Here is a 23,151-nt window from a genome sequence, read left to right as displayed (position 1 = left end):
AAGTTTTAGCTCGCTAAAAGGTACGTTGGGGAAAAAGCATTGTTTGATTTGTGTTTCTAGAAAAATAAAATGCATGTGGTGGTTTGGAAATGGGATTTTTCTTCTTACCCACCGTTGGCACCAATGACACCAACACAGAAGCCTCTTCTAAAGTCTTAAACCGGTTTCCTGGACAATAGTGCCACATAAAAGTCCAATGGTTGATGTTGTCTCTGGCACTAGGGTGAAGATAGTGTCACTTATGCCTTCGCAAAGGGGCCCACCGTGGATATCTAATGTAGGTTCTGGGAGATAAAACATGATAAAGTGCCCTGTAGGGTACCTTTCCAGTAGACACGATGTGGTAAAGTGCTCTAAAGTCCTTTAAAAGTGTTTTGGGAATGTCAAAAAGTTTCTCAAGAACAAAATCCCCAATTTCAAGACATGAGAATTCAAAGAAGACTGTCAGATCAAACAGGAAAAGTTTAGGGGGGTCTAAATATTCACATCCTATGCAACCAAGGCCTTGGTGACCGCCTTGGAAAATAAAGCGTCTTTATTGATTGTGCACAATGTCAAACGCAGTCTGTCTCAAACTGTAACAAAGCCATTCTCTCCATTGAAACTTTCTTCACAAGGTCACGAGTATCGACTTCTCGTTCTCAGGCATAATATTAACAGATGGAGTTGTGCCTATCGGGAACAACAACAAACCAAATGTCCACGTCTTTTTTTTAGCTTATTAGAAGATAAACTGGATTAAAAATCTTACAAAGACTGCCTAGTAAATGTTCAATCACATTCAGGGATTGCTTTAACTCTGGCAATCTTTTGATAGTGTGAGAGCGGAAAAGCAACATTTCTCAAGGACTGCAGTCGATTACATCGTGACCAGCGCTAAAAACTCTGCTATTGCATCTGTTGCTTTCTATTTGTAAACGAGCTTCTGGACACGATTTACCCAAATTTGTGAAGAACTGTTAAGTGCCTTACTTTAAAGCGAAAAGTGTTCAAGTGTGCTGACAAAGGCAAAGAGTGGTATACCGCAAACAGCTGTGCTCCCTTCAATGACGTGGAAAAAGAAGCAAAACAACAGAAATACTGATCTGTTGCAGTTGATCTGTTCTTAGACTTTAGTATCATGAATGTACAGAACACAGTTGCAGTTGACCTTTGCCTATTGTGGCAATTGTGAGTGGCTGGTACTGTAAGGCCACATTCAGACCATGAGGCATTGTGAGTGTTGTGCGGTGGGTAGTGGTGGGTACTCGTTCACGGTGCATGTCGCTTGCCCACTGCTCACTCTTCCTCTCTCAAACCATCAGACACAAACCAAAGGAAACTTCTTTGTGTCACTATTTTGCAGCACAGACTATGAACCAGGAGATGGTACATCGAATAGACAAAGGTTTACTCAGTTTCAGTGACGTTTCAGGTTGCCAGTGGAGGTGTTTGACTGGTCTCATTGTCTGATTGTCCGCCACAACGTCATACTGACGTCATAATGCAATGAAACAAAGATAATGAGTGCAAGCTACCTGAGAAAATGAGGTCTTACCTCATGAAACTAGTCAGCATGTGTTTCAGAACATAACCCGGGCCTCTTCTGGATCACTAGCTGTCTGTGTTTTGAGCACAGCTTCATCCAAATATACTTTAATGTCCTGTTAATGATTGACAGCTCCTTACTTTAGCTTGTTTACGTGCAAGAAGCTTCACATGTGTTACCCAGGCTAACTGTAGGTTTTGCAAGCTGGTTGATTTGACTGAATTTTTAGGCATAAATTGTCAAATAGTTGGAAAAAGGTGTGTTAGCTGATAGCTTCAAATGAGCTACATGGAGGGTAACGAGTCCCCCATAGTCCCCCATAGAACTTTTACTTATAAACAAAGTAAATTTGGTTGTGATACTTATTTCATACCAATATAAAAAAGCATGAGTGATTAAATCGATGTATACAACACACATGATGTGCTTTAATAGTTTGTAAACAAACAGAAAATGCACAGGAACAGTCATATTTTGTTGTTTTGAAGCCTTTAAATCAGTCTCCAGTTATTTGTGCAATTACACAGACACCTTTTTTTTTCTCCATTCATACCACATTTAGCTGTATTATATAAAAACAAAACTCCTCTTCGACTATGAAAGACGACAGTCCTAAATGAAAAAGGACATCAAAGCCTTTATGGCAGCAAATGAACCTCACAACATTTTCAAAAAGAGTAAGTGGCTATAGAGTTATGCTGCATGATTAGGAAATATTGCACATAGATAAAAAGGCTCTTGGAATGACATCATTATTAATTAAGTGAAAAGAAGGAGCAGATGTTTGTGAAGATTAGTTGAGCGAGGTGGAAGGGTACAGATATCTGTCTGAAGCAGTCTACTGAACAGTTAACAACCCCCTCTCACCCATAGCTATCAAATATACTGACATAACCTGCAAGCACTCTTCAAAAAAAGGAAAAAAATCATATATACAAAGACAATTTTGGAAAACAAAATATCTAATTGACATCATTTAATACAGACCTGGCATAACAACGAAAATAGCACATCAATTTTAGAGAAATTAATTTGTTGAACTCATTTGGCCAACTTTCCACACACATACAAGGTCATCGATCATCGTTAATAAAAAAGAAAGATAAGTCAAATTAGACGTGAGCGTTTACCAACATAATCATGGATTAATGTGATGACATTTTGCTTTCCTGTCATTGATAAAAGACAGTTTCAATCCCAAACAACAGCGTATGCAAATCTTTATATACAACTCAGTGTACGACTGAAACAGCAACGTTCCTGATGTTTTTACCTGTACATAAAGGTCCAGTTGTAATCCGATGAATGTTATCACTAAGAGATCATAATTCTTGGCATTTTAGGAGTGAATGGTAGCGAGTCTACAGAAATACAAATATTTTCATACTGAAGACAGTTTTTTACCCATACATATTACCAATATTACCTTTGGACTCTTCAGTAGAGGTCTTCAGGGGTCCAAAACTGACATGATGAAAGATGACCAATGGAACATTGACTCAAACAAGATAAATTCATGAAGGTCATTGGTCATTGGACGAGGCTTGGGAGTTGACATGGGACTGAATTGTCTTGATTTTCACTCAAGACATGACTTTGGACTGAATTGGGAACTGACTTTGGAGTTGACTTAGGATTGAAATGTCTTGACTTGGGGCTTGACCTGGGACTGAATTAGCTTGACTCAGGACATGACTTGGAACTGAATTGGAAACTGACTTGGGAGTTGACTTTAGACTGAATTGTCTTGACTTGGGACTAAAAGTCATTGACCTGTAAATGATTCGGGACTTTGATTAGGACTTATAGCTGAGACTTGACAAAACAATGCAGTTATACTTGAAATAGTATATTAAAAATGTTTTTATCCTGCAGTGGTTTGGATTCCACAATTGGATCAGAGTTAACATGACGTAGACATTGACAATCATACCAACCTGATTAGACTCAATATAACTCAGTGACCCAGTCCTATTCTGGTTTGTGTCCGAACCCTTGAAGACTTCTACTCTCCAGTTCAAACAAAAAGCACTGTGAGTCCATAAACCTTAAACAAAGCTAATTCAGGTGTAACAAATGTCCAATAGAAATACCTTCTAATATGTACTGATTGTTTTCCTTTTAAAGTTTGACACGCCTTCAATTGAATTTTGTCTTTTTGAGGTATATGTACTGTATCATCTATTAACTGTACAGGTTTTTACTGCTGGTAAATTATACTCAATAATATTGCACAAGAAGCAAAAGACATGACAAAAGCATGATTGTTCAATCAAGAGCATATGTGACTCCGTACAATAAGGCATTGCTTTAATGAAAACATCTGGACAAACAGTTCACAGTTTTAATTAATGCTTGATTGACTAGCGATTATGACGTCGGTTTTTTTTTGTTTTTTTTAGTACTGATTGTTTCAGTCAACACATTGACACAAAACTATGACTCGACCTAAACGTTCCTCAGATCCGACACAGAGTACCTGATATGTAGAGATGGAAGCAGCTGGCCAATCACTACCCGAGCGAAGGTGGGCAGGGGAGGTGGGGAAGTAAGGAAATGTGTGAAGAGAAATTAAGCTAATTCAGACAACCATCAGGCTCCATTTTCACCTGTGGATCCGCAGACTGACGCTGCCAATTCGACAGTTGTTTCGTAGACGATCGCTCTATGCTACAAGCACAGTTAAAAAACAGAAAGAAAAAGTACTCCCCATATACATATTACATCCACATATTTAGCAGACATCTGTGGAAATAATATCAATATGGGATCTTTGCCTTATCTAAAATTAAAAGTATTAATTGGGAACCAATGATAGATTCCAGGTGGGAGGAAACGAAACATAACATAATGCCAAAGGGCCAGCTTTTTCTTGTTTTTAATGCTGCTAATATAGCCTATTTACAATCATCTATTGTATGCAACAGAAACAGCCTCTGTTTTCACTAATAAGCTGATATGTTCTGGCCATTTACCAAAGAAGAAGAGTAAAATAAAGCAAACAAAAAAAGGGAATTCGTTAATTGTGCTTTTTAACCCACAAATCCACTTCATCGTCGAAATGGGAACATTTTAAGAGGCACCACTTGAAGTGCTTACATCAGTCAATGAGAATCTCTAAAGCTATAACAAGGACTGAAAATACAAATAGTAAATATAGTATATTTATATATTTATAAAGTTGATACAATTCCCTTCCAGTCCCATTGTCCAGTTTAAAAAATATTTTCTTCACGCTGTCAAAAGTCTGACATGAAGGATCCCTCTTTGTGTCGACGCGCAAAGCCCTTATGATGCTCTAAGAGAGAAATCTCTTTGCCGGTGGTTGATCTAGTTACCCAAAATCTGGATGACACAGGAAGCTTGTGCTAAAAAGCAGGAAGTGTTTTAATGTAGGAGGTTGTTTGAATTACGAAGACAGAAAACCAGACTTGCTGATTTTTTGGAGATTTCTGTTGACGTCCGTGGTGTGTTTCAGGAATCCTTCAGCTAAGCACTCCGCGGTTAAACAGTTACCTCGTTCTTACTGGCAGTGCGGTATGTGTGGTGGTGGCCGGGAATGTACTGTAGGTGGTCCACTGTGTGTGTTCGTCGGGAGGCAAACGCCTGCCTCTTAGACGTGGTCACTTGGTGGTTGACCGTCAGCGTGTTGTAGGAGTCGTTAGAGGCACTGGGCTGAGAGTGCATCTTGGTCATCTTGTGGCGGTCCATGACAGGCGTGATGGGCAGCAGCATGTCGGCGTGAGACATCGCCCGCGCCATCGCCTTCTCCCGGAACTTGTCACGCCTCATCGCCGGAGACAGCAGCAATGGATCCTGGGAGTGGAGGCGGTCTGCCGACAGCAGCTGCTCCTCCGAGAGGTGGCGGCTGCTGCTGTACGCGGCGGCTGCCATGACGCCGTATGAGGATAAGCCGTAGTCTCCACGACGTGGCGTCCTGGGAGGAGACAGGACGTGGTCCTGGGACATGGCCCTCTGGACTCGGCGGGGACGCTGCCGCTGCTGGTGCTGCTGGTGCTGCTGGTGCTGCTGGGGGTCTGGGTTCAGCTTCACCATGTGGGTTGGTCCCCGGCCGCCAAAGTCAGGATGGTGATGTTTCCTTGTGTAGTACTCATCTATGTCCTTATCACCTGGGGAGTGAGAACATAAAGAGACTGACTCAGAGACAAGTATCCAAGGGTTAGGTGTAGAACATCCACAGCCCTGGAACAACCACGAAATATTAGAACTGAGGGTCATGACATAGTATCTGAAGCCCATTTCATCAAATTTGCAGCATGCAAGTTGCAATTTACAGCATCCAATAATCTCCCCTCCTGCCCATGCATGAGCATGCGAGAGCCCTGTAGAACTGGCGAATTTATCAAGTTATAGCAACAATGATTTGTGACAAATAATGCTGCCACTATTTGAAATCTCACAAATCACAAAGTGCTCACAAGTCACTTTTGTGAAATGGGCCCTCGGACAACAAGGTGACTGGGCTTCACGAGTACAAGCTGACTGTTTACAACCAAAGCTTTTGGTCAGTTGGGTCAAAGACAGAGTAGTCCTTAAATGCAAACATCCCGACTGAACAAGAGCTTAATGGAGGATAATGGCGACACCGTTATATCTGTCCCTGCACCTGGCTGCTGCTGTTGAGGGGATGAAATGATAACAGTAATCAACGCAGGAGTTGGAGAGTCCTATTCAAACTGTTTTTGAAATTGTTTTGTCCTTTTTCCTTCATGAATAACGGGATAAACACCAGACTCTTATCAGCGTCCTTCAGCATGGAGAGGAAGTCATCAGCCTCAACGGTTCATGAGCTGGTTGTGCTTGAACGGACAACCGGTTGTTTAATTCCTCTGCCAGAAAGCAGGCTGATCTCTCCGCTGAGTGTGCACACGCTCCTAATGGTGAAGTCATTTACGGCTGTATTAACCACAGGCGGTAATCAGCTCTCTGCAGACTTCTTTTTCACCTGTTTTTGGCAGCGTCGGCACACCGGAGAACGCTACCACGGAAACTCTCTGATTAACTGTTGTGGCTGAGGGGTCGTTACCTCTGCAGCAGTTAATTATTGCAGAACGCAGAGGTCGAATGGTCGTTTTAGGACCATACCGCGCTTCACTGAGTCATGGAAAAGAGGGATGATGGGAATGGTTTGTCTGAATGTTCGGCTCTCTGGGAGCGATGTCATGCCTGGATACAGAAGGTCACCTTATTGTTCCTCCATGAGGGGTTTCATGTCCACTGCTCTGTGCATTCCTAATGAAGGAGACCCACCTTTGCCTGTGGCGATGTGCTCCAGTATTTTTCCCTGAAGGTTTGGGTTAGATATGACATTATGGCAGAAAATGTCAACCAAACTCGACCAGAGGCTACAAGTATAGAGACAATCGACAAGCCCATAGCTTCATTTATAGGTCAAACTCAAGCTGTTAGAGATCTGCTGTGATTATAGACGAGAATGTCAATGTGCTAAGAACGTATAAAAAAGTCCTGCACAAACAAATCAAGAAGGATCCTGTTACTTCTTCTTTCTTCTGGCACAAAAGCGTCACGTATGAACTGTTATAGTTGATAAAACTCAAACCTTTTTGCAAATATTTCACATTAAAAGCTCAGAATTTGGAAACCGAGTTGGGTAACCTTTCTATTTCCTCCAAAATAAAAGCTTTCCTGGAAACGGAGGGATCATATTCATATCCACCGATAACAACTGTCCCGACAAGTTCAAAACGACAAAAACTGTATTTCTATTAAAAAGGCCAGTGCGTAGCTGATTGCAGCAGCATCGCCTCAACCTCCCCCGATCCTCCAAGTCTTGCGGTCTTGTGAGAAACTTGTGAGAAACCCAAAAGGTCCAATCAAGAGTCAGTTTGTTTGGGCTACTGTAGAAACATTGAGCTTTAAGCTGAGTTTCAGGACCACACCACAACTGTGCCACTTCAGACAGTCCTATAAATACCCTCCTAACCCTTTGGTCATCCCATTTCTTTCACTAGTTTCTCTTCTCCTTCCTACTCTCCGTGAGGTTCTGAGGGAGGTCCGCCATGCCTGGCCGCTATGGCGGATTCCCTACAGAAGAAGTGCAAGAGATCATGCCCCACTCACAATCTTGAAATTTGTCAATAAATCATTTGAAAGTATCTTGTTGATGGTGTGGTCCATGCTAATGAAACGGCAGTACAACATGTCGGACTCCATGGAAGAGGACCCACAAGGATCTGTAGATATAAAGGTCTCAGTCTAAGCTACCAAAAACACAACGATTCTTTTTTAGGCGATTACACACTCATGAAAACGTAGGTATGCATTTTATATTCAATTTCAAAGTCATATTCTGTGACACGCTGCACAGGTTTTTAAGGTGTCACAACCTGAAGTGAAGCTGGAAGTTCATGGTTCTCTTCAAGAAGTAAGAAAACCCAGATCAGAAACCGTTTTACTAAAATGTAGTTAAACTAAACAAAAGTAGTAATTTCTCCCATTGAGGTCAATAAAGTCTCTACAGAAATGTATAATACAGTGAATTCACACAAACACCGTTTGATTTAAAGGCCTGTTTTTTATGAGTCTACACTTGTTTCACTGTTTACACTTTAAGTGACTGAAATGATTTAACTGCTCGATCTCATCTGCTGATAAAATGCAGCACTTTACAATTAGCATGATTGCGAGAGGCTAAAGGATCCCAAACGTGGAGTGGAGCTACAAACACAGGAAATTGCTAACAACGGCTAATTAAACCCCCGGCTCCCACTCTGCTAGATTAGATTCAATATAACCAGTATATTTATGTGTCAGCTATTGATCAGGGAAGCCTGTAATCATATAATGCACTAAAAACCCACGAAACTGGTGGAACATCAATTATAAAGTGATCTTTAGAGACATTTGGAGCCAGGGCGGTGAAATTAAAGTGCTAAATGCAGCAATGTCATTGAATTTTTCTGTCTTTTTGGTGAAGATTGAAGGTTGTTTGTCCCGAGAGGTGTTTTCATCCTTTTCACGGCCAAAAGAGCCAGATAAGATTTGTCTTTGCAGCGTGTTGGAGATAAGAAGTTCGTTTCAGGGCCAGAGTTGTAAATCTGGACCACTTTTCCAACACGTAACTACAGCGAAAGAGAAAATCTATGTGACGTTTTCAAGGTCCAAAAAGAAAGACCGGAGCTACAGCGATGGTGAAGAGCTATGGACATCTTTAAACGTCCGAACAAGATTAAAAGAAGAGTCAAAAGATTCAGTGAGTGTGATTCGAGTTTAGACGAAGTGCTGTGAAGTTGGACATTTGGACATGGGGACTTATGGAGACTGACTCACTTCTGGAGCCAGCCTCAAGTGGACGACAAGAGGAACTGCAGTTTGTGCTGCTTGGTTGTATCACATACATGTTCTAACCTATTTTCTGAACACACCCTTTAGACGCCTCGTCCTCAGTCTCTGCCTCACTGACATTGCAGAGGAGTCACACACACACGTTTGCAAATAAACCATACTAATTTAATTTAGCCACCATCATCTCTCCAGAATTAAAAAAAGCAACTAATTATATTACTTTTAGGCTTGTTTCCAAAGACCTCGCTCATGCTCGAACCTACAATTTATTTATTTTTCTCTCCCCTCCCGAGGGGAAAGGCTTTCTTTAAGGGACGACTTTGCTTCTCAGCTCGTTTGACGAATTCTGCCGGGCTCCTGTCTCAAATTCGAAAAGGCCTCTTTGTACTTCAGCGTGATTCATCTGTGATTTTTCTGTGTCTGTGTGTGTACAAGGCTCCGAAGAGATAAGAGCAAAGCCACGAGTTGATAAGGGAGAGAAAAAGCAAACGTATAAAAGAAGAATGTTGAACGCGTTGAAAGGAGATTACGCCGATGCATGTTCACACAAGCGATGACACGTTTAAACAGCTTCCTCGCGCTGCAATATCTCTTAAGAGTCAAGGACGGTGAATGGTGCATTCACGCGTGTTCGCTGCAAACAAGCAAATCTTGCAATTCTTCTCTATAAATGATGTTTTGAAGAAAAAGTACAGCTCGAGTGTTGTGTGCATGCTCTGCAGGGTTTCCTCTGATAAATCAGTGTGAACGCAGAATGGCTCCTCGAGGCTAAAGGAAATGTTTTTAGAAAAGATTTACTGTCAACAAATCTGCTAAATGTGAAAGCTCAACACATAACACGCCAACAGGTGTGCAGGCACGTACACAATGTCTGCTTATTCCAGGGTGTTAACGGTAAAAACTGTGAGAGAAAAATGTTTTAAAGCCGAGAGGAGCTGCCTTCCCTCTCCGATGATCTCTCACGCATAAAAAATGGATGGTCTCAAGTGCTCAAATGGTAGATTTCATAAAGTAGTCTTGTTCCCCGGCTCTTTAAAGGATTCTGCGTTTGCTAGAAAATCCTCTGGAGCTCAGAGACGTCAGTTTGAAACAGAAAGAGATTAACGTGCTCAGAGCTTTTTTTTAAATTATCCAAACAACAACATTCAGAAGAGAGAGCAGATATCATAACTCTGAATCTGAACGTCTTCACCAAACAGAACAGATCAGCTGTACTGCCTCTGCCAGCTGACTTTTATAAACAGTCACTTCAGCAATTAATTCTAACCTTGAACAGCCAAAAAAAACAAATTCACGACCTTCTAAATCTGGTTTACTTTGTACAAAAGGAAAGCTAGATAATAGTGCTCGTTCGAAAACAGATAGTTCATACAAAATTGTGTCTGGATGACAAATTATTCACATTGGGGACTTTGACTATTACAAACTTAGACCCCAACTTGGTTGTTTTTGTTCTGATTTGCATCATTCTCAACAATTTATCTTTAAGAAATTAAAAGAGAGTCTCTGTCTTTCTAGTTCTTCTTGTCCTCACGTCACAAAATTAACCAACAGGAGTAAACGTGAAGTCATGTGGACTCACTGCTAGCTCACTGATTGGACGGTGTTGGTGGTTGATCCCGCATCGAGGTCATGCAGAACTTTAAACGTCCAAGCGTGTCACATTTTGGATGATCTGTTGGCAGAAATGGAATATAATATACACGAGTTTGTGTTTTAATTAGTGCATAATCGCCTGATTAATCGTACCGTGTTCGTTACATAGATTGTTTGTGCGCTATAGTCTACAGTAGCCCAGAACAGACAAACTAAACACCAGCTTTAGAGTTTCTCCGACATGCTTGGAAGAGAAGGGTGAGGTGAGGGGTATTCAGGTAATCTGCAACCTCACCACTGAGATGCCACTAAATTCTTCAGTTGGCGTGTATTCTGGTGGCCCTGGTCCGGTTGTTTGGTCTGAACCAGAGTTTCAAATCAGCCTAAATGAACCGAACCAAACGGCCAATCCAGCCTGGTTTCACGCCATTTGGCCATTTGGAGAAGTATAAAGAGTCAGACAGTCTATGTGTAGAGGGTGGTTGGGTTGGGTGGATGGTTCAAACAAACCTAGGACTTTCATTCAGAATGCTGCTGTTCATGTGCAATTCCAGCTGGGGGCTCTCGGGCTCGGGTCTCCTGCCAGTTGGATGTGAACACCTCCAAAGGAAGGTGCATCCTCATCTGGTTCCTTTCGATGCGGAGGTGCTCTACCCTGAGCTGCCTCCGGATGTCCGAGCTCCTCACCCTATCTCTAAGGCTGGGCCCGGCCACCTTACGAAGAAAACCTGAAGACCTGAACATCGAAAGCTTTGCCTTCAGGCTCAGCTCCCTCTTCCCCACAACAGTGCGGTACAATGTCCGCATTACTGCCGATGCTGCACCAATCCGCCGGTCCGTCTTGCACTCTAAGACCCTGAGATAGTCGGACTTCTTTGCTTCTTTGCTAATTGCTTTTGTAAACGAGGACATGTATCGGGTTCAATAAAGGATTCATTCAGTAAAAGGAAACGTGCATCTCATCTAAAGAATACTCGACATGCATGAGGTCGAAATGTCAGCAACATCGTCAGCTCATCACCGAGCTGAAAATGTCACAGCGAACATAATGAACTGTAGCATTGCCGGGAGATTAAAGCGCCATCTTGTTGGTGTATAGAAGCCATTCAGCTGGAGAAAAAAAAAAACAGCTCTTAATATGTCATTAAGAGACATTAGCAACATGACATGGGCTGCAGATGGAGCTAAATTACACGCCAATTAGATGTCAGTCGATGGGGCCGATAGAAGAGTCAATGGGAATGAGTATGGAGGTGCGTCGTCATGCATTTTAAGAAGTTTATTTCCCTAAAAAGGTGAAAAAGTGAGAGGACTATCTGCATGATGAGCCACCAGACATCTGGAGATATTTATCATGATGCATGTCTCTGTAATGGACATTGAAATGTTCCATCAGGCCAGACGTGGTGAATGTGGCGACCCCTTTAATGCACGGGGTGCACGGGGGTGACGTCATTCCCTGTCTTTTTTTAGTGCATCAGGCAGAACACGGCGATGAAGGACGAATGAAGGACCACCTACTTAATCTGTGGAGGGAGGAGGAGTATTTACTTAAGTCAGACTTGAGGGCCAGCTCGTAGGACGGCGGCAGATGGCTGAGGTTCTGGAAGGATCTGGAGAGAGAGAGGTCGTAGGGCTCCGTGGCTGAGGTCAGGATGTTGTTCATCCGCTGAGGTCTCTCTACGGGGGGGGTAAGGGAGGACAGGGGAGGAAGCAGTGCGATGTAGTCAGCGTACAGTCGGTCAAACAGATGAGTTACACACCGGGAGTCTTTACTGGAGGAAAGAAAGGGAGGCAGATAGAGAGGGCGAGGTGATGTGGTGACAGAAGATTGAGATTGGTGGAGGTGGGGGTGAAGGTGTTGGAGGTCTTTAGCTTCTGGGGAAACAACAATAATATCAAAGTTTTTCTTGTATTCTGTGTTATGGCTCTCAAACTGGGGGCCTGTTGGGGTTACAGACCCACTGCAGCAGGGGCATGGATGACCAGGGGGAAAATATGGCGTGACACTAAGCCGAATAAACGTGATTTATGTCAAGAATATAAACAAACAAGAGCTTGCTGTTGCTTTTAATCTGACCTTTATGTCAGAACAATACAACTATAGTTGCCTCCCCTACCATTGGTAACTTAGGGCTGTGTGTGTGAACCACTGCATCACCTGTAGCTGCAGCCAGCAAGCTGGGGGCGACTTTGTGAATTGTTTAAATACTTAAAAAAATGCTACAATATGTCTTGTTTTATCTGTTTTTTTTAAACACCAGAACACCGTCATTTTTCCTCTGAACTCTTCATACAACAAAATTTGCGCCACCCTAAATTTGCACCAACTAGAGCACACCTCCATCTGTTCACTGACTTTATTAGCAACAGTACAGCCCCTAAAGTCTAAATTCAAGGCTGGAACACGCTTTTCTGTTTTGACATAAGCTGGTTTCTTATTTGTAAAAAGCTTATTTGATTTTATTCATATCCAATTCAGTCTTCCAACAACAAGAAGTTCGATGGGTGTATCAGGCTCGTAATGCTCGACACCAGGAGCCAAAGGCATAAAACTCGACTAAAACTGTGTCACTGCAAAATCAAATGTGTGCCAACCCTCCAAACTCTTCTACGAGCCTCATACACATTGCTTCAACATGTAGGGACTTTACCTGTAGCTTAACAGGTTTGCAACACACCTAATTAGTTAGCTACGACTGGACAGTTGCTGTAGTAGTTTGTTGAAACCTCAGTGAAGAACTGTTCTTTCTAAGGCAAACTACAGTAAACTCCCTGATTTCTGAAGGGAGTCTGGTGATCTTCGCTTCGGGCGTTTCAAGGTTACTGTTAACTAAATGTTGTTCATTGTGGAATACCTCTAACAGTTCTGGTACCGGTGATATGTGCAGCACGGTTAAAGCTCCCTGCACTGCGCGGAGCTCCTGTGGCTTCAGTATTTGGGACGCCCAGTCATGGGTCAGGAGGCGGGTGGAGGAGGAGGAGGAGGAGGAGGAGGAGGACGGAGGAGGAGGAGGAGGAGGAGGAGGGAAGGTGGTGGGCAGGGGACTCTGACGCTGGATTTAAAAATAGGACGGGGGCGACTACTGCAGCAAGGAGGACAGGGACACACAACACAGAGGAAACATATGGTGTAGAGGGGAGAGTTGAAAAAGAGTGTGTCGGCGTGTGAGGAGAAGATTTTGTGATTTGGACTAAAAGGTCATGGATTGTGATGCAGCGGCGTGAAGTTTTAAGAATGCACAAGCGCTCAAAGAAAAAGGAGAATAATAATTTAAAAAAAACGACTCCCAGTGTGCAAGTAAAGAATTTTAACGTCTACGTGATATTTGTGGCAGAAAAGAATAAATAAAAAATACACATAAACACACATGTGTATGTGTATTACTTACCGTATCTCATTTGTCTGTGGGCTAACAAATCCAAGTGAGAAAGAAAGGATCAATGACAGTCAATGTGCACAGTACGTTTTCAACCAAACCTCCGAAAAACCAGAGGCCGGTTTGTTCAAAGCCAGTATTGCAAAACCGGAAACTCTTGAATTATGCACAGCAGCTACGATCCTCGTCAGAAGCTAAATAGACTTCAAAAGTGCTTTTTGAAGAGTTTTATTTGGTGCTCGGAAAAACTTTCGAAAACCCATTTTCACTGTGAAAAGGACGCCTGTTTTAAGAGGCACAATGTGGACCGAAGCGGCCCTGTTAATGGGCGGAAAAGTTTGTATAATGACTCAATGACGATCTCTTAGCTTTAACCTGAAAATGAACGAGACAAAGCATCGACCTCAGCAGTTTATTAGAATATCATAGAGGGATCAAGAAAGGCCAGATTCCCTCTTTAATTACACGGTGTTTCATTTCATTGCCTTTCAGACGCCGGAGCATTCAGTAATTTCCACACTAAGAGCGGCTCTCCTTTCACAGAAAATCACATTTAGAGAAATAGATGGAATGCAATAACAGTAATTGGGCTTTCAATAACTTCAGCAAACTGCACAGATGATCTTTTGATTATCATACACTTTTTTTTTTTCATTTTCTCCGAGGCGATCTTCTTTATCGGCTCCTCCGATTTTAATTTCCCTGTGAAAGATATACTTTTGTCATTGAAACTGGAAATAGTCTATCGCAAGGATTGTTTGGCTTAGAGAGATAATAAAGAAGGTTGCTTGGGGAATCAGAGGAACTTTATCTTAGCATTGAAAACCTACATATGCTGAGATGTTCAGGCATGCAAATCCAACACGTTTCATTATATGCCGACGATGTTACCCTCTAAGCTATAAGTTACTGTGGTTTCTTACCCAGTTTAGGTGTGAGCATGGTCAGATCCAGGTGGCTGTGCTGGTAGTCGTGGTGGTGGTTTCCTATTGTAAGAAGAACAGAGAGTTTATTTCAACGTGTGACGAGAAGAAAATCAGACATCAGGTTGTGTTTAGTGCTTCAGTTCAATCAAATCGCCAAAAAACTGAGAGTTCTTCTGCAACCTCAAAACCCCAAACAGTCGCGATACTCAACTTCCTTTCCCAAAGGCCAGGACCATACCTGCCTTTTTTACCTTTTACCTTTTCTGTTATGACAACTTGTTTCTGGAGCTTAACAGCCGAAAAACTGGATGAAATGTGTCACATAGGTGGGGCAGAGCAGGAAAACTGCTGTTGGGTCAGGTGAAGTTTCCTGTGTTGAGTCAAATTAAGCCAAAAGCTTCACTCCTGGTGGTTCCCTTCCACTTATCCCTTTAAGTTTCAGTTTTACAACCATACACCACCCAAAACCCCCAAAGAGTTTGGTTTCTCTGATGCTGCCCAGTGAGTCATGGGAATAACACAGCTGATCTTGTTGTGTTCATTCTTTAAAAGTCACCAGAAAGCAGGAAACAAAGTCTCTGAGCCCCCATAGTACGGTACAGGGTTTAGTTAATGAGTTTCAACTTTGCAACCATACTCCCACCAGAGCCCAGAGACTTTGGTTTTCCCAGGCGCTGCCCGGTGGGTCATGGGAATATTCTTTAAAGATCACCAGAATGCAAGAAACAACTAGAAATCCTCTCTATTTCTCAGGTACATCATTATACATCATTAATATATACATGAACATTTCACCCCCCCTTGTGCACTGCACAGATCACTGATAGACTAATCCCTAAATCCCACCGGGCATGTTCTGGCTGCAACACGGCCAGCAGAGTTAAGGGTTAATCACAGCCATTCAAGACAATGATTTGTAGTTCCCAGAGCGACTGTCCATGCCACGGAGAATATGACGTGACCAGCCACGTCAGTCAGACGTCAGAACAGCATAGAGATCAACGCCCGACTTACTCATGATAGAAATGACCAACACTGAACAAGCTCCTGCATGGAGCATTGCAACAAGCTGAACCAGGTGGAATCCAGGGCTAATATGCAACAGCTGAGGACATTAATGAACCTTGTAGGTGCTTTTTAAATAACCTTTTGTTGCCTTGATGATCTTCCCACCTTGTGAGTCATCTGGATACCGTGTCGCCGTTGGGCATATGGGTAAAAAACGTGTGTTTTGGGATATTCCCTTTGCACAACAAACTGCTCGACACAGTATCAGTCAGCTTTTCCATCCAGTCCGGTCCAGTCGGTGTTTGCTGTTTCCCCAGATATGAGAGCTTTGATTTGTTCAGTGTGTCTCAAGTGAGCAGTAAACTGTCACGGCTCCGAGCGTTTCTCCTGTTTGACAGAATCCACAGCGTGCCGCCGCTTCGCCCGGAGGAAAATGATTGATTACGGCCTCGTTGTACGGAGACGCGGAAGCAGCTACCTCGCGGTGATCCATCTTTGCTGCAAGTGAGTCATTTGATGTTCGCGCTAATATCGTTATGTGTTGTTTGAGTGCTTAAAGAACAAAAGAAACATCAGCTGAGACCTCCATCACTGCTCGGCAACGGGAGTTCAAATAATTTCAGAGTGGAGATATTGCCTTTATTCAATTACAGCTGGTGTTTCTGAACAGCAGAGCATGCGAAACATGAATATGTGATGGTTGTACCTTATTTGCATATAAATATGTTCATCTATCATCCTGTAAACGTGCTAAAGACAGTAACAACGCAGCTCTGATGGCTTAAACATACATATATATGAGCTTTGAACTGCTTTTGTTAAAGATCAGCGAGTGGATTTCAATCATGACACATCGCCGGCGGGCGGATGTGACATTTCTGACGAATGTTATTTGACTTTAGCGAAAGATCCGAGCCGAGTGTGAAGATGAATCTGACAGCGTTGGAACTTCTTTCTAATCTCCGTGTAAAGTCCAAACAAACATGTGTTTGAGTTTGTCAGCCCAAAGAAGAAAGTGTTATTAACTTTGAAACACTCTGAGCTGAGATGAATTCATCTCTGTCTATGCTCAGGGTGGCCTCAGCGTGTCATCGAGCCACCCCTTTAAGGACCGCCCACAAAATCCTGAAAACGGTTTGAACCTCTAACTCCACATTTCAGTGATATATCAATCAAAGTCTCTTCACATGTTTTCCAACATATTTAACGTATGTTAAAGGAAATCTCAGACTTTAAGTGTCTCTGCACCACAATTAGAAAACAAGTCCGTTCTGCTTGCAGCTGTACTCGGCTTTTCCAATCGCACAGGTTTGATCAGGGGACCAATTATAACAGCTACAGAAAGCCCAGCTAAATTACCCTGCCATGAACTTGAAATGAAAGCAGTTTTGCACTAAATAAATAACCTTTTACTGTCTGTGTAATTGCTGAAAATGTTTTTTTTTCTTCTTCTTCCTCCTCCACAGCAGAGAAAACCAGCAGCCTCATAAATTTCCCACATTAAAATGTAACACCAGCGTTTAACCGAGGTTCAAAAGTTTATCACCCTGCGACAGTGGTTTTTCATGGAGGTAATCTCCGGTTCAGGGTTTTACATTTGTATGATCCAATTATCCCTTTTTTATGTGACATATCTGACTGTTATTGTGCAGCACACACTGTGGAAGAAGAAGAAGAAGAAGAAATATATCGTTTGTTTACGAGGAAGGTGAAGTCTGGTCCCGGCGCTCGATGGTGTAAGGAAGCATGAATCAGCTGACACAACAACAACAACAACAACAACAGCAAAGCAGTCAGAAGGAACCCGTTCACACCAAATATTCAGAGTGCTCGAAGTGTGTTTGCAATGTCACTTCAGCTCGAGTGGAACCGAAACAACTCAAGTCTGACTAAAGGAGGAAAATTACAGCAAAACACAAGACGGGTTCATCACGCGGACCTGAAGTCGCAGGCAGCAGAATCTGATTTGTGTAGACGTCCTCTCCCAGCACAAACTCAAACCGAGCGGGATGACAGGTTAGTCGATGAAATTGAGTCCACCACTGTTGCAATCTGTTGCAACAGCTGTTGATAGATGGAGCTTACTTCCATTGTTTGTCACAAAGACTCGACGTGCAGATAATCTGACGGAGCGCGTGTGAATGAATTTAAACCGTGGAGATATAGAATGCAGGACACAACAGCGATGTGTGATTGTTGAACACGTCATTATTCTGCTGATATAACAGCCTCCACTCGTCTGGTTTCAGTTTTTTCCACTTAGGTGGATTGATGTCATGTGATCAGATCTCACATTCTGCTCCAAGTTCTCCATTTGTTTTATTTTCTAAAGCGACTTTTCCACCATAAACTAACAGAGTTTAACTCTGACCTGTGATCAGCTGAACGGTGTCTCTGTCGTTCGTACGTCTGTTCTCACTCTATGTAACTTTGGGCTCCGGGTCGGGAGAAGTACGTAACGCTTTACGGCACTAAGTCACACAGCAGCAACTATTTCACTGATTCTGGTGAAACTGGATCATATTTTATGGAGGAAATGTTTTCTGGTTTTCCCTCTGATGTCCTCCGGCTGCTCCGCTTCAACTCTCTGTGATTTACAGAGTTTATGATGGACAGTGAAGTAAACTGCTGACAGCTGTAGCTGCTGTTAGCTCATGTTAGCTCAGTCTGTTAGCTGCTGTTAGCTACTGTTAGTTCAGTTTGTTAGCTGCTGTTAGCTACTGTTAGCTCAGTCTGTTAGCTGCTGTTAGCTGCTGTTAGCTCAGTTTGTTAGCTGCTGTTAGCTCATGTTAGCTCAGTTTGTTAGCTGCTGTTAGCTCAGTTTGTTAGCTGCTATTAGCTAATGTTAGCTCAGTTTGTTAGCTACTGTTAGCTCAGTTTGTTAGCTACTGATAGCTAATGTTAGCTCAGTTCGTTAGCTGCTGTTAGCTCATGTTAGCTCAGTTTGTTAGCTGCTGTTAGCTCAGTTTGTTAGCTGCTATTAGCTAATGTTAGCTCAGTTTGTTAGCTACTGATAGCTAATGTTTGCTCAGTTCGTTAGCTGCTGTTAGCTCAGTTTGTTAGCTGCTGGTAGCTGCTGTTAGCTTAGTTTGTTAGCTGCTGTTAGCTACTGTTAGTTCAGTTTGTTAGCTGCTGTTAGCTACTGTTAACTCAGTCTGTTAGCTACTGTTAGCTCAGTCTGTTAGCTGCTGTTAGCTGCTGTTAGCTCAGTTTGTTCACTGCTGTCGGCTGCTGTTAGCTCAGTTTGTTAGCTGCTGTTAGCTCATGTTAGCTCAGTTTGTTAGCTACTGATAGCTAATGTTTGCTCAGTTCGTTAGCTGCTGTTAGCTCAGTTCGTTAGCTGCTGGTAGCTGCTGTTAGCTTAGTTTGTTAGCTGCTGTTAGCTTAGTTTGTTAGCTGCTATTAGCTAATGTTAGCTCGGTTTGTTAGCTACTGATAGCTAATGTTAGCTCAGTTTGTTAGCTGCTGTTAGCTCATGTTAGCTCAGTTTGTTAGCTGCTGTTAGCCTAGTTTGTTAGCTGCTGTTAGCTCATGTTAGCTCAGTTTGTTAGCTGCTGTTAGCTGCTGTTAGCTCAGTTTGTTAGCCACTCTTAGCTGCTGTTAGCTCAGTTTGTTAGCTGCTGTTAGCTGCTGTTTGCTCAGTTTGTTAGCCACTCTTAGCTGCTGTTAGCTCAGTTTGTTAGCTGCTGTTAGCTCAGTTTGTTAGCTTCTGTTAGCTACTGTTAGCTCAGTTGGTTAGCTGCTGTTAGCTCAGTTTGTTAGCTTCTGTTAGCTACTGTTAGCTCAGTTTGTTAGCTACTGTTAGCTCAGTTTGTTAGCTCCCGTTAACTCAGTTTGTTAGCTTCTGTTAGCTAATGTTAGCTCAGTTTATTAGCTGCTTATGGGGAGCAGAGCTAGTGTCATGCTAGAACAGGAGCTGGGCGAGTGGGGCAATGTAACCGGCCTCAGCAGCTTCTATGGACATGATGGCAGAGGAGAAGAGAGCGAAGAGGACGCTGACGGAGGAAGCTAAGAAGAGAAAAGGAGAGAGTGAGCGAGCAAGAAGCCGCCGGACAAGAGTAAATGTGGGACTGACTTTTAGTGGTTGGTGAGAGCTTGGTGAAATAAAAGGCTGAAAGACAGACGCCGAGCTGGGCTGACTGCTGCTGGACTAGGCAGTGATATCAGCTGCTGCTGGGGACCTGGATGATGATCGGCTGTTAGCGAAGCTGTCGACTTGTTTTTGATCAGAAGGACAATAAACGGGGAAACTGGGCATTGGTATTTCAAAAATACCAAATAAACTCAGTGTTTCTTTAGATTATGTTTTTGGGATTTCAGCAGAGGAGCCGACAGGAACAGGGAGACAGAGAGAAGAGAGTATGTAACAAAGCCTCCAGCTGGAATCAAACTGGGGATGCTGTGGGTATGTGGTATCTTCACCGTTCAGCCACCAGGACACTCGGGGGAAAACATTTCTTTATGAGCTTGGCTTTGTGCACGGGGGCATTGTCATGTCGAGACAGGAAAGTGTCTTCAGCAAACTGTTGGCAGAATAACATCATATTCTGCAGAGTTAAGATACGCCTCAAATGGAACTACAAAAATAAAATAGAGCTGCGTCACCGGCAATCTTCCAACACGCTGTGGACATAGAATAAAAACAGGAGGAAATTTGTTACATTTGAGTTTGTTGGGGATTATTAATCCACATCCGGTGCTTTAGTAAGTACAGGATAGTGTATAAGGTGTGAGTGTAAGTGCAACCTTCTGCTTAGTGTTTATCGCTTGGTTGAGGCGTTTTTGTCTGCCTCATGGCTCTATAATCCATCCTTATTGGCTCCATGTAAACCTCCTCACAACAAAACCAATGATGATATGAAAACTGGACGTCACCCACAGGTTTCTGAAGCAGTAGTCTTGCCTCTTTCGCCTCCCAGCTGATCTAAAAATCCGAATGACGCCTGGTTGCTCAAACAAGCCACCTGTAATGTCATCCACCTGTCAATCGAAGCGTCCCCGCTCTTAATCCTGCATAACTTTAAGCCTTAATATAATGTGAACAGGTGAGTTGTATATAAATTCACCCTCAGTACAGTTGTCATGAACGGGGAAATTAGCTACAGAGACCAAAACTGTTTTTTGTACCAGGCTGTAAACATGTTTATTTCTGCTGTGAAGTTGGACATTTGGACATGGGGACTTATGGAGACTGACTCACTTCTGGAGCCAGCCTCAAGTGGACGTTAGAGGAACTGCAGTTAGTTTTTGACTGAAATGTCATTAAATTAATTTAATCAAGATCTAGAAAAAATAATTAACAAACAAAGAAAACATTTTTATTCTTGCACCAAATTACATGAATTCAAGCAGCTGTAATGACACGTCTCCGTCTAATTTTAAAAACTTTCATTACTTTGATTCTCCCCCTCTCAATTCACAAACTTTCAAGGACTTCAAGGACCTGTGGGGACATATAGAGACCAAAACTGTTTTTTGTACCAGGCTGTAAACATGTTTATTTCTGCTGTGAAGTTGGACATTTGGACATTTGGACATGGGGACTCAAGTGGACGTTAGAGGAACTGCAGTTTGTGGAGGTTGCTGCTTGGCGCCACCTACTGCTTATCTCATGAACCAACTCCTAATATTCACAGAACAGTAGTGGATGGAAAACATTCACATTGTCTTTTGCTGAATTACTCAAAATTTGGTTAAATTTTGCGACACATTTAGATGGAAACACGACTGACTGTCTTCAATAATGTGTTTTTTAATAGTATTTGGACGACCATGGAGCTCTATGGCAGAGAAGAAGATACATTCAGGTCTGATATACCCACAATACTTGCTAGCAGATATGTTATTGTTGGTTTTTGGTCTTTTAATGGGTTTTAATATCCCCAGACTTGTACTTTTCTTAAGGAAAGAGGACCAATCCATCGCTGTTGGAGTTCGCTGCTGTCCAGAGTGGAGCTGAAGATAAGTTTTCTTTACAGCGGCTGATGTCAGAGATCTAAACTGTTGCTATAGCGCCGTAACTGACCGAGAAAGTGGAGCAAATGTCAGCTCTCCGCCTCGGTTTGATCGCTCACACTGAGGCGTTGACATCCTGAATCCGGCTGACACGGAGCTCAGCGCTATGTGAGGTGCATAGAGGAGAACATACCTGCTAAGCGTTAATACATAATGCAGCAGCTCTCGCTGACAGTAAAGTGTGTCACACATGGATTGGTTGTAGCAAATGAATCGAACGCTTCCAGGTTCCGGCGGGTGGACGGACGGAGGGGATCCCACTGTGACCCAGATCCATTTTAAACGCCTCGCTCTGGGGATGCTGACGGACAGACGCTGGCTGCAGAGAGAGAGCCCATGCTATGTCATTATGCTGGCAGAGTGTTGGAGTACCATGTGGACCCGGTGGGACAGATCACCTCGTTTCGCCCTTGTGGACATGAATGCGTGTGACGGAGAGAGGGGGAAAGAAAGATGAGAGCGTGCCGTCGTTTCGAGTGTCTTCACCTTGAAACTACTCGGGACTTTAACGGCGCTGCGACAGGCAGCAAACCTCAGAGGAGAAATTCAGAACTGAAATACCAAAGAATTGAAGTTACAGTGGAAAGAAAAACAATTTACAATCTGATGATCTGAGGAAATGACAGCGTTATCTGACAAACAGTTTAATCTCTCTAAATTCAGCTCAAACTGTGAAGCAGTGAGAATCTTTTCTGAGCATCAAATAGACCTTTTCCAACAATCGAGAAGACTAAACAATGTCAGGGCATCATCAGGAAATTAAAAGTTCCTTCGATGTGTGTTTGTTTTCAGACAGTTTCTCCGTAACCGCCAAGATTACGGGCTAACTTTGGTATTTTCCAATCTGGTGCTTACTTTCCCATGTTTTCATGTCAAAGTGACTAATGGGCACAAGAGGTTTTTTGAATTTTGTCCAATATCGAGTGAGAGCGCTGCAGCCTGCAGCTGTGAAACCAGCTACGGTGTAATCATTGAGGGCAATTGTGCACCATTGAAATACGTCCATTAAAAGTGTTTTTGCTGCTGACTTGGCTTCAGATTGTTACAATAAATATAGTTTTTTTGTCCTTTTAGCTTGATCCAGTCTTGAATCCTCTTCACAACCGAGGGTCAACGCTCATCCACGTTATTGAAATCATCGAAATATTCAGTCCTGACATTATAAATCTCACAACACAACAAACTACGCTCACTCCTACAACAAGTCGCCTAACCTCTCGAGATTTCAGACTTCTTCTTGACTTGATATTTCTTCTTGAATTCGACATTTGATTTCTCTGCTGGGTTATTATAACAATCCGAGCCACAATTCGAAACTTGTTGTCCCCGTTAGTCAGTTTGACGGAAGAAACCGGTCGAAAGGGTCTGATAT

At 42.8% G+C, this 23,151-nt stretch overlaps 1 protein-coding gene across 3 annotated transcripts in view; it reads right to left on the bottom strand.

Moving 5' to 3' along the window:
* Nucleotides 1–1,950: 1,950 nt before the first annotated feature.
* Nucleotides 1,951–23,151, bottom strand: part of LOC104932786 (shisa family member 6) — a 76,513-nt gene continuing 55,312 nt past the window's right edge. The window contains exons 6-9 of one of the 3 annotated variants that reach the window (XM_019260446.2): nt 14,754–14,816; nt 13,843–13,863; nt 11,972–12,130; nt 1,951–5,658 (exon numbers count right to left, since the gene is read on the bottom strand). In XM_019260446.2, coding sequence (XP_019115991.1) covers nt 5,033–5,658; nt 11,972–12,130; nt 13,843–13,863; nt 14,754–14,816 — 869 coding nt within the window. In that variant the 3' untranslated portion in view covers nt 1,951–5,032. The remainder of the gene's footprint in view (nt 5,659–11,971; nt 12,131–13,842; nt 13,864–14,753; nt 14,817–23,151) is intronic. The other 2 variants (XM_019260448.2, XM_019260447.2) reach the window with 2 other exon arrangements.

The sequence above is a fragment of the Larimichthys crocea genome, chromosome XII, assembly GCF_000972845.2.
Source record: "Larimichthys crocea isolate SSNF chromosome XII, L_crocea_2.0, whole genome shotgun sequence".
NCBI classification, from domain to species: domain Eukaryota; kingdom Metazoa; phylum Chordata; class Actinopteri; family Sciaenidae; genus Larimichthys; species Larimichthys crocea.
Note: the sequence above shows the minus strand (reverse complement) of the source record. Positions and strands in the feature narration are given on the sequence as shown.